General features: G+C 38.0%; 1 protein-coding gene across 4 annotated transcripts in view; it reads left to right on the plus strand.

The window, feature by feature from the left end:
• AKAP10 (A-kinase anchoring protein 10) overlaps positions 1–12062 on the plus strand; it is an 82493-nt gene that overhangs the window by 54779 nt on the left and 15652 nt on the right. For 3 of the 4 annotated variants that reach the window (XM_087440385.1, XM_004433030.3, XM_087440386.1), the window contains 2 exons: positions 1501–1610; positions 4422–4504. In XM_087440385.1, coding sequence (XP_087296511.1) covers positions 1501–1610; positions 4422–4504 — 193 coding nt within the window. Of the gene's footprint in view, positions 1–1500; positions 1611–4421; positions 4505–5975; positions 6241–12062 lie in introns of those variants that run through there. The other variant, XM_087440384.1, reaches the window with a different exon arrangement.

The raw sequence follows: 12062 nt of genomic DNA on the forward strand, positions 1-12062 counted from the left end.
TCATTTGTTAGCTCTAATAGTTTTCTTGTGGATTCTTTAGGATTTTTCCCTATGTAAGATCTTGTCATCTGCGAATAGAAATAGTTTCTTTCTTCCTCTCCACTTTGGATGCATTTTATTTTGTTTTCTTGCCTAATTGTGCTGACTAGAACTTCCAGTACAATGTGAATAGAAGTGATGAAAGTGAGCATCTTTGTCTTGTCCCTGATCTCACAGGGGTAGCTTCCAGTTTTTCATCATTTAGTATGATGTTAGGTATGGGTTTTTCATAAATGCTGTTTATCAAATTGAGAAAGTTCCCTACTATTCCTAATTTGTTGAATTTTTTTTTTTTTATCGTAAAAGGGAGTTAGATTTTATCAAATGCTCTATCAGTTGATATGAATATGTGGGTTTTTGGTTTTTAGTCTTTTGACATGGTGTACTATATTAATTGATTATCAGATGTTAAACCGATCTTACATTCCTGGGATAAATTCCACTTGGTCATGGTATACAATTATTTTTACATGTTGCTAGATTTGGTTTGCTAGTATTTTGTTGAGGATTTTGCATCCATGCTCATAAGAGAGATTGGTCTGTAGTTTTCTTTCCTTGTGATGTCTGGTTTTGGTATCTGAATAGCAATGGCCTCATAGAAGTATTCCCTTTTTTTTTATTCTGGTGCTTCTTTCTTTTTAATTTTGTGCCCTTCTCGGCACATAAAGAGAGCCCTTCCCCCCCAACTATATAATGTTCTGTAAGAGTCTATTCAGTTATTTATTTTATTAATTTAACCTATACCCTAGTCATGGATATTAAGTATGTTCCTGTCTTTTGTTATTTTAAAACAATGCTGCAGTGTTATTTTAAACAATGCTGCAGTGAATAATCTTGTATATAAGTCATTTTGTGTGTAAGTCTGAGTCTGTCTGTAATTGAATTTTTAGAAGTGGAATTTCTGGGTCAACCCATGGCTCTGTATTTCATAGAAATACCAATTCTGATTTGCTTTTTCTGTGGGGGTGAGGAGTGGGAGGTAGAATGCTAGAGGGGAACTTAACTACACTCATCAAGCTGGTCATTTTAGAAAGTTTTCTTTACCGTCTTTTTTGTCACTGGGCCTCACTGAGAATCAAAAGTGTTCGTGATTATCCTGTAAAAGTTGGGCTTTACATTTATTAGGCAAGATATATGCTTGGATGAATGGGAGTTTTGCAAACTTGGGAACATAAGGCCTATGAGGACAGTATATTTGTTGGAACTTACGTCATTAAGAAAACAGATTTGGCATACAGATGCATATGTTGTAGGTTTTAATATCTTGCTTTCCTCCTATAGTTATATATCGAGGTTACATTTCAGTATTATTGCTGTTAAGCACCTCAGTAGTGATGGGGTTGAGTAAAACTTATGTGTATTTTAAACACTGAAGATTTTGTACAAATCTGTCATATTCCAAACCCAGGACTGATTTGATTCCTGAATAATATACTACTGATTTTACAATTTCTTTTGTAGTCTGGTGTGAAAAAAGCCAGTGTTAAAATTCTGAAAAATTTTGATGAAGCGATAATTGTGGATGCTGCAAGTCTGGATCCAGAATCTTTATATCAACGGACATATGCAGGGTAAGCTTGGCTCATGTCTAGACCTTATATGAGTGTAGTGAATTTTGCATCTTTTTTATTTTTCAATTTAAAATTTTAAACTTGTTTCTAATCTATAATTATATGCCCAACGCTTTTATATATAGTGTGCGTAGAACGTGGTTAAGCGTGAAGGCTCAGGAGTGACTTCCTGACTTTTAATCTTGGCTCAGCCACTTACTGGCAGGTACTTAATCTCTTTGTGTCTCAGTTTTTTCATCTATAAAATGAGGATAATATTACTACTTCATTGGGTTCTTGATGGGATTAAATGAGATAATACATGAAAAGCATTTAAAACATTGCCTGGTATCTAGTAAGTGCTTCGTAAATATCATTACCATCATTATTCTAACTCCATGTATGAGATTGAGGAGTGTCATGTTTATATAGTATGTTTTAGGCTATCTCTTCCACATTTCATTTGATTCATATGTTAGCTATTTCAAAGTCTCTGTCTTAAAAGCAAAAATAAAAATAAAGTACAAAGATGCCATGTAATGTGATTATTTCTTTGTATTTAAGAATTAACTTGGTTGTTTATTTTGTCCTGTAACAAAAAGACAGTGATTCATAAGATATGCCACTTACTGAAGTTTACCACAGCTCAAATCATAATATCGCTTCCTCCTCCCTAAAGATGACTTGATTAAAGGCTTGATTACCCCACCCCAACCCCAGACCCAGCAGTACCATGAAAAAGGGATTTCAGCATGTTTAATTGCTTTTATCAGAAGGTAAATGTGATATTTGGGAGACCAAGGAGTCTGGAAAGTACTTTGAACTAAATAAAAGGTTATTTGACCACATTGTCTTTGGAAAACACACTTCAGCTGTGTCAGCGTTGTAGTAATCTTTATTTCTTCTTTTAGGAAATGGTGGACAATAAGCCTAAATGAGTTAATTCCCAAAGATGATATTTATTCTTAAGGAATGGTTGGTTCATTTATTTAAAGCCTTATTTAAGAAAAGTATCAATTGCAAAATGTTTTACTTCTATAGGGTTTTTTTGTGCATAAAATAAATATTTTTAAAAATAATTTAAAAAATGAGTCAGAAATAGAGAAATAATGATTTTCTTTTCCATCTTTAAAGATAATTTTCATTGTTTGTTTTAGTTTTACGGTTTTAGCATCTTCTTGAAATTTTTCTCAAGGCAAACATATTTGTATCAGTTGGTGTATTGGCACCCGTATATGAAATGGTGTTTTATTAGGAGGGGTATCTCTAAAATGAGATCCACTTTTCCTGAAATGAAATGATATATAGGCATCACAAATTTTATTTTTCTTCTTTCAACTGACTTTTAATTACAAACACATTAGTCTTTTATTATAAAAAATTAAATTTATGGGTAAGGTAATGTCCCTTTGATCACACACCACTGCTTGTTTTCCCACCTTCCTACTAAGAATAATCACTATGTTATTATGGTGTGGGTATTTTTGTTTGCTTATTTTTATGTAATTGATATTACACTCTATTCTGTATCTTGTGCTTGCATTTTTGGTGAGTTTTGGAGATTTTTTCTGTTAGTCTGTACAGATATATCTCATTTCAACTATGTTATAGTATTCCATATATAATATTAATTATAGCTCATAACTGTGGGTAAATGTCCTTTAGTGTGTTGTGCCACTATGTGGCCATTTTGGTATTGATGAATATTTAAGTTGTTTACAATTTTTCACTGTTATACACAGTACAGCAAAGGACTTCCTTTTGTATACTTCCTTATACTGAAAAGCAGTTTTTAAATTTTAATAGATCTTACCAATTTACGTTTAAAAGTATCTGTACAGGGGCCGGCCCGGTTGCGTAGCGGTTGGGTTCACGAGCTTGGCTTCGGCGGCCCGGGGTTTGCGGGTTCGGATCTCGGGCGCAGACCTGTGCACGCTTGTCAGGCCACGCACGCTGTGGCGGTGTCCCGTATAAAGTAGGGGAGGATGGGCCCGGATGTTAGCCCAGGGCTGATCTTCCTCCGCAAAAAGAGGAGGATTGGCAACCAGTGTTAGCTCAGGGCTAGTCTTCCTCACACACAAAAAAAGTATACATTTTACATTCTTAACAGCCATTAATAAAGACACTAATTTTGCCCACATCCTTGTCAACACTAGCTAATGTCAAACTTTTAATTTTTTAAAACCAAACTTGGATTATTGCTTATGAGATTGAGTTTCTTTTGATATGTTTGTTGGTTGTTCAAGTTCTTCTGTGAATTGACTATTCATCTCCTTTTCACATTTTTCTCTTGGGTGATTTCTTAGTGACTTGTTGGAATTCGGTATGTTTCTGGTTATTAATTATTGGTTAGTAATATCTGTTAAAAATATGACCTTTCCCTGTGTTTTTTGCCTTTTAACTTTGCTTTATATTACTATAGCTTTATAATAAATATAATTATTATCTATAATAAACTCTAGCTTTCTAATGCTTTTTTCTCTTGTTAGGGCAAATCTTACCTTTTTATCTCTTCTTTTACAACATTATCTTGGCTGTTCTTTGCCTTTTCTCTTATGTATGAATTTTAGAATTGTGAATTACTTAGTAACTTGTCATGTTTCATCAATATTTTTTGGATTTTGAATGGAATTGCATTTAATTAGAGATTATTTTGCTTTCTGTGGGAGACGGCTCTATTTAAAATAAGCCTCACTCTGAATAACATGGGTTAGCTGTAAATTGTATTTTTAACTTTCTAAATTTATGGGAGATGCTTATAAATTGACTTTTTTTTTTCTTAATTTAAAGTTGATTGTTAGAAATTATATTCTTCTCTTTATACTTATTTAGGAAGATGACATTTGGAAGAGTCAGTGACTTGGGGCAGTTCATCCGAGAATCTGAGCCTGAACCTGATGTAAAGAAATCAAAAGGTTTGTGGTGTTTTTGTACTCCATATTGAGCCTCTGCTTGCATTAGTCATTGACTGTAAGTGAAGTATCATTTAAGATTTCAACTGTAACTGACACATCTTTCGCCTTGTGTTTTTAGTCACTAGTGACTACAAGGGCTTCATGTAATCACATCTCTGTACCATCTCTCCCTCTGAATCAAAAGTTGTTGAACTTGCTTTACCATTACAGAAGGCACATCTATATGAAAAAATGTTTGTCACCTTTTATTTAATGGTGAAATACCCGATCCAGGTTGGACTTGAGGTTTATCTTGAGACCCTTTATTTTATTAAATTTCCTCTAAATAGCTGAGAGTTATTATGAAATATATGTGGAAAATATTAATAGGTTGAAATTCAGATCCTTTGTTTAATCAGCAGAAGAGTGCTTGGTCAATTCCAAGAGTTAAACACAGAAATCGTTTTTGACAGATGCATTCTTTGTGACTGATTTCAGCTTCCAAAGAATTGGTTTATACAGGAAGATTTTGGAAACCAGTGTGGATTCATTTAGATGATATCTAAAATTTTTTCGGTGTGATTAGATTGACAGTATTGTCTTGAGTAAAAGATACTTTTATAAGCAGAAATGCTCCATTTTGATAAATGTGTTTAAAATTAAGAGCTGTTGTTAGTCTTCTTAAAAGGACTGCATTCCTATTCTGTTTATCTTATTTTTTAATGCAGCTATTATTTGGGTAATGAAGTGCACCACTTTAAAAATGTTGATGAACAATCTACTATTGGGTCAGATATACATTGGCAAAGTAAGCAAAAAAATGCAACAATTGTTGAAGTAATTTAGACTGAAAAAGGGCCTGTTGCCTATTTGACTTTATTTATCCAAATAGTTGATTTTTTTTCCTTTTTTGCCAGAGAAGTCTGAGGTACACAGTTGAGAAAAGTATAAAGACTGAAGGAAGTCTACACAGTTCGTTCAGTAAATAATTTTTGAGTGCCCCTGTGCACTTACATTCACTGGGCAGGTTAGAAGATACAGCTCCTGCCATTATGAAACTTAAAATCTAGTAGTGTCTTTTCTTGGGTAAAAGGTGAATACTCGGAAGATGTCACTAGTGGCCTTGGAGCAGAGGAGGTGCTAGACAGCCTCTACGGGTTGGACTCTACGTTGTTATCAGGTAGCTTCTGTCAGTGAGGATAATGGGGTCTCTAGTGTTAATAGAATCTCTGAGCTATTTAGTTTTTTGTTTTGGGTGGGTTTTTTTTGGTGAGGAAGATTGTGCCTGAGCTAACATCTGTGCCCATCTTCCTCTATTTTTTGCATGTGGGATGCCGCCACAGCATGCCTTGATGAGCAGTGTATAGGTCCACGCCTGGGATCTGAACTCGCAAACCCCAGGCTGCCGGAAGCAGAGCTTGTGAACTCAACCACTATGCCACCTTACTGGCCCCTGTTTGGTTTCTTTAAAGTGGTTTTATTCTTCTGACAGCTCATTAAGAAGTGCTACTGCTGGGCCGGCCCTGTGGCTTGGTGGTTAAGTGCGCGCGCTGCGATGCTGGTGGCCCGGGTTCGGATCCCGGGTAGGCATCGAGGCACCACTTCTCCGTTCATCCTGAGGCCGAGTCCCGCATACAGCAACTAGAAGGATGTGCAGCTACGACATACAACTATCCACTGGGGCTTTGGGGGGAAAAAATAAAATAAAATAAAATCTTTAAAAAAAAAAAAAAAAGAAGTGCTACTGCTTTAGAGTATAGGTGTTGGGTGTTTGCAGTTTGTTTTTGTCTGTTTTATATAAATTAAGGTATATTATGAGTAAAGATATACAACAAACTTTTTCCCAAACCACTCTCTCTGCTCATTCTATTCATTCAATCTCTTCATATTATTCATTTATTCATTAATTCTAAAATTTGAGTGCCTACTTTATGCATCTACTGTTCTAGATACTGAGAAGAAAATAAAATTCCTGCCCTCACGGAGCTTACATTATAGTGGAGGAGACAGTAAAGAGATAAACAAATACAGTGCATGTGCACATGTTTATATATACTTACATATAAACATACATAAACAGAGCATGAGGCTGGAAGAGTAGTCGGGAGTCTTTAGAAGTGGTGTCAGGAAAGGTCTCACTGGAGAAGTAGCATTTTGAGTAGAGAGCTGAGCAAAATGGGGGAGTAAGCCCTGGCAACATCTGGAGGAAGGGCATTCTTGGCAGAAGGAACAAGAATAGAGGTCCTGGAGGACAGCCCGGCGGCCTGGCGGTTAAGTTAGTGCATTCCGCTTCCGTGGCCCAGGGTTCGCAGGTTTGGATCCCAGGCACGGACAGACGCACCGTTTATGAAGCCATGCCACAGTGGCATCCCATATTAAGTAGAGGACGATGGGCGTGGATGTTAGCCCAGGGCCAATCTTCCTCACACACACACAAAAAAGAATAGAGGTCCTGAAGCTTAAGAGCTCAGCATGATCAAAGGGCAGCAAGACCAGTGTGGTCAAGAGGAGCAAGCGAAGGGAAACTGGTAGAAGGCGAGTGAGGTTGGGAGGGTTACCACAGACCATGGTAGGAACTTGAAAGTGTTGGGGACACACTGGACGTAGGAGCAGGGAAGTAACATGGAGTGATTACAGGCATACCTCATTTTATTGCACTTCGCTTAATGTGTTTAGCAGATATTGCGTTTTTTACAAGACCCTCCCCTGTAAAGTGGCTAACATCCATGCCAATCCTCCTCTTTTTGCCGAGGAAGACTGGCCCTGGGCTAACATCCACGCCCATCTTCCTCCACTATATATGGGACGCCACCACAGCATGGCTTGACAAGCGGTGAGTCGATCAGTGCCCACGATCCGAACCTGCAAACCCCAGGCTGCCGAATGGGAGTGGGCGCACTTAATCACTAAGCCACCTGGCTGGCCTCTAAAGTATGTTTTGATTAAGGTATATACATTGTTTTTTAGATGTAATGCTATTGCACACTGTCTACAGTATAGTGTAAACATAACTATTATATGCACTGGGAAACAAAAAAATTTATGTGACTTACTTCATTGCGGTGGTCTGGAACCCACCCCCCAATATCTCCGAGGTATGCCTGTAATGTTTTAAAGGGATGGCTTTGGCAGCTGTTTGGAGAATAGAAGGTAGAGGTTTAAGAGAAGAAGCAGGAAACAAAATTCTTGCCATGGTCTAAGTCAGGGGTGTTGATGGTGGTTGTGGATTAGGTAGTGGAAGAACAGTCAGATTTGGGTTATATTTAAAGGTAGAAGCAATAGGATTATATCTCTACCAGCAAGACCATCCATTACTTGTATTATTAATTTAATAAAGACATGCCTATGTAAAGAAACGAATAGTAATTTCTGCAGTTTGAGTAAATATCCATATAGCCTGGTCTTTCTTTAGTTGTCTAGATGTTTCTTTAAGTCAAGTTTTGTTTTTTTTTTTGCTGCAGAACATTCCCCTTGAGCTAACATTTGTTGCCAGTCTTCCTCTGTTTTGTATGTGGGTCGCCGCCACAGCATGACCGCTGACTATTGGCGTAGGTCTGCCCCTGGGAACTGAACGTAGGCCCCCGAAGTGGAGTGCGCTGAACTTAACCACTAGGCCACACCGCTGGCCCCAAGGTTTTTCTTTTTTTTTTTTGGTAAGTAAGTGACATAATGTAGGAGCCTACAGATTCAGGTCATTCACTCAGAAGGCATTTGAGTGATTCCTGTGAGCTAAACACTGTGCCAGGTGCCAAGGATACAAACAAGAGGGTGTAGTCTCAGTTTATTCTAATCTAGCTTCATCCCTTTTTTATGACCCTGACTTGGTAAACCTGTCACGCTAGTTATCCTATAAAATGCCCAACCTTCTGGATTTTCCTAGTTGTATTATTTAGCATATTCTTGTACCTAAAGTCTTGATGATTTGAGTTACATGTTTTGGTTAGAATACATCATAGGTGATGTTGTGTATGGTGTTTTTAAAAGGATATAAATATATATTGCCTGAAAGGATACACAAAAAATGTAACATGGATTACGTTAGGGATGAGAAGAGGGAGGTACTTTTTACTTTTCATTATACCCTTTTCCTCTATTTTTTGAATTTTTTTATGCTGCGTGCTTTACTGCTTAATCATCCACCCATCTCCTCCCCCATGGTTTCTTGTCAGCTCTTTGCTGTGACCCATGAATGTCTCCTCCCTGCCTGTGCAACTTTACCTTGAACTACTCTTCCTTTCATGGACTAAGCACTAATTGGACTCTCCCTTATTCTTTTTCTAAGGTCTCTTCCCTTTTAGGGCCTCTATAGTTGCTGTTTCCCTTGCCATGAAAGTCCGCCGTGGCTTTCATTCAAAGATTGGCTCCTTCTCATCACAGATATTCTCTCTTCAGAGAGGACTTCCCAGCCCACGTGATCTAAAATCACCCATACCACTAACATACCACTGCTTTATTTTCGTATTCACTGTCTGAAATTATCTTGTTCATTTGCATACTTGTTTATAGTCTATTTGTCTTTCCTGACTAGAATATTACCTCTCTGAGAGTAGAGATTTTGTGTATCTTATTTGGCACTATATTTCCTGATTCTAAAATTATGACTGGCACATGGTAGGCACTCATTAAATATTTGTTGATTGAATTAATCTGGAAGAATTTCAGTAGAGATTATCTGGGTGGTAAGATTATGGGTCATATTTATTTTATTTAGGAAAAAAATCATTTTTTAAACTGACACAGACACTAAATTTTCTTATCCAAATTACTTGATTCTTCTGAGGATACTCACAGTGCCCCACTCCACCCTTCTCAGACACAAAATAATGGAGATTTCTTAGTATTTTAAAGCTCATGCAAATCTTATATGATGCATCTGTGGATACCACCTCCTTATTCTACAAGTGAAGAAGTTGAGGATCAGGGAGATTACAGCTTGTTAAGGATGACACAGCAGATAAATAGCAACCCCGGGACGTTGGTTCTGAATACTATTTTGACGACAGTTGTTTGCAGTTCAGCTCTGCTTCCTCTCTCTTCCTCTCCTTCCTTGCTGAGGACAGCTGCAAAGAATGTCTGTCCATTTAGCATCCTATAGTTTCAATTTGGGTTTTGAAACCCTGATAATAGGGCACAGAGGAAAGCGTTGAGTTTGGAGAAGGGTATATCTCACAGGCTTCTGAGAGTATGAGAACTTTGCTTTGAGGGCAAGCAAAGTAATTTTAAAAGTTACATTCAAATCATTGAGGAGACAGTCTAACAAGAAGGAATTATAAAGGATGTTGTGAACATGGGGTCTGTAGTGGCAGTCCCTGGTGCCTGGATGCACTGATGGGAGATGAAGCTGTACTTACATTGTGAAAGCCCTTTCATGTCATATTAAGAGGGCTAGATTCCTATCAAATAGGCATCAAGGATTTTGAAGCAGGGGCCGGCCCCGTGGCTTAGCGGTTATGTGCTCGCACTCCACTACTGGCGGTCCGGGTTTGGATCCCAGTCACGCATCGATGCACCGCTTGTCCAGCCATGCTGAGGCCACATCCCACATACAGCAACTAGAAGGATGTGCAACTATGACATGCAACTATCTACTGGGGCTTTGGGGAGAAAAAGGGAAAAAAAGGAGAAGGATTGGCAATAGGTGTTAGCTCAGGGCCGGTCTTCCTCAGCAAAAAGAGAGGGATTGGCATGGATGTTAGCTCAAGGCTGATCTTCCTCACAAAAAAAAAGAAAAGATTTCTAAGCAGAGTACCAACTAGATGCATTTTTTCTGGCAGTAGTATGGAAATGAATTGGAGTTGAGGAGAGACTGGTATCAGAGAAACCAGTCAGGTAGTAGGATTACCTAGTAATGTAGATAGAAGACAAAGAGGATTTGAAGGTAGGTAGTGGTAGCAGGAATTAGAAAGAAGGTCATGGGCCGGCCCCGTGGCTTAGCGGTTAAGTACTCGAGCTCCACTGCTGGTGGCCTGGGTTCAGATCCTGGGTGTGCACTGACGCACCGCTTCTCCGGCCATGCTGAGGCTGCGTCCCACATACAGCAACTAGAAGGATGTGCAGCTGTGACATACAACTATCTACTGGGGCTTTGGGGGAAAAACAAATAAATAAAATTATAAAAAAAAAAAAAAAGATTTATAAGACTTTCAAGGAGTAATTTAAGAGACTGCATCCAGGGTACAATTAGGTGACAGATTTCATATGGAGAGTAAATAAGGAAGGTAGATTAAGTTTTTTAGCATGAGTTTTCTGGATGAAAAATTATGATGTTAATTTTTTTTTTAATTTTTTTGTTGATGTCTTAATAGTTTATAACATTGTCAAATTTGGGGTTGTACATTTTTGTTTGTCCATTACCATATATATGTCTCCTTTCACCCCTTGTGCCCACCCCCTACCCCCGTTGCCCCTGGTAACCACACTACAGTTTTCTCTGTCCGTGTGTTGGTTTATATTCCACATATGAGTGAGATCATACAGTGTTTGTCTTTCTCTTTCTGGCTTATTTCGCTTAACATAATACCCTCCAGGCCCATCCATGTTGTTGCAAATGGAACAATTTTGTCTTTTTTATGGCTGAGTAGTATTCCACAGTATATATATATACCACATCTTCTTGATCCAATCATCAGTTGAGGGACATTTAGGTTGCTTCCACTTCTTGGCTATAGTAAATAATGCTGCAATGAACATAAGGGTGCATAAGCCTCTTTGGATTGTTGATTTCAGGTTCGTTGGATAGATTCCCAGTAATGGGATAGCTAGATCATAGGGTATTTCTATTTTTAATTCTTTGAGGACTCTCCATACCGTTTTCCATAGAGGCTGCACCAGTTTGCATTCCCACCAGCTGTGTGTGAGGGTTCCTGTTTCTCCACATCCTCTCCATCATTTGTTGTTTTTTGTCTTGGTGATTATAGCCATTCTAACGGGCATGAGGTAATATCTTAGTGTTGTTTTGATTTGCATTTCCCTGATGATTAGTGATGTTGAACATCTTTTCGTGTGCCTCTTGGCCATCTGTACATCTTCTTTGGAGAAGTGTCTGTTCATTTCCTCTGCCCATTTTTTGATTGGGTTGTTTGTTTTTTTGTTGTTCAGTTGTGTGAGTTCTTTATATATTATGGAGATTAACCCCTTGTTAGATATATGTTTTGCAAATATTCTCTCCCAGCTGGTGGGTTGTCTGTTCATCTTGATTCTGGTTTCATTTGTCTTGTAGAAGCTCTTTAATCTGATAAAGTCCCACTTGCTTATTTTTTCTTTAGTTTCCCTAGTCTGGGTAGGCATGTCATCTGAAAAGGTTCCTTTATGACCAATGTCAAGTAGTGTGTTGCCTATATTTTCTTATATGAGTTTTATTTATTTATTTATTTTTTATTTTTATTTTTATTTTTATTTTTTGTGAGGAAGATCAGCCCTGAGCTAACATCCATGCCAATCCTCCTCTTTTTGCTGAGGGAGACCGGCCCTGAGCTAACATCTGTTGCCAATCCTCCTCCTTTTTTTTCCCTTTTTCTCCCCAAAGCCCCAGTAGATAGTTGTATGCCATAGTTGCACATCCTTCTAGTTGCTGTATGTG

This window comes from Ceratotherium simum, chromosome 16 (assembly GCF_057802395.1).
Source record: "Ceratotherium simum simum isolate JZ-2026a chromosome 16, ASM5780239v1, whole genome shotgun sequence".
Taxonomy (NCBI): domain Eukaryota; kingdom Metazoa; phylum Chordata; class Mammalia; order Perissodactyla; family Rhinocerotidae; genus Ceratotherium; species Ceratotherium simum.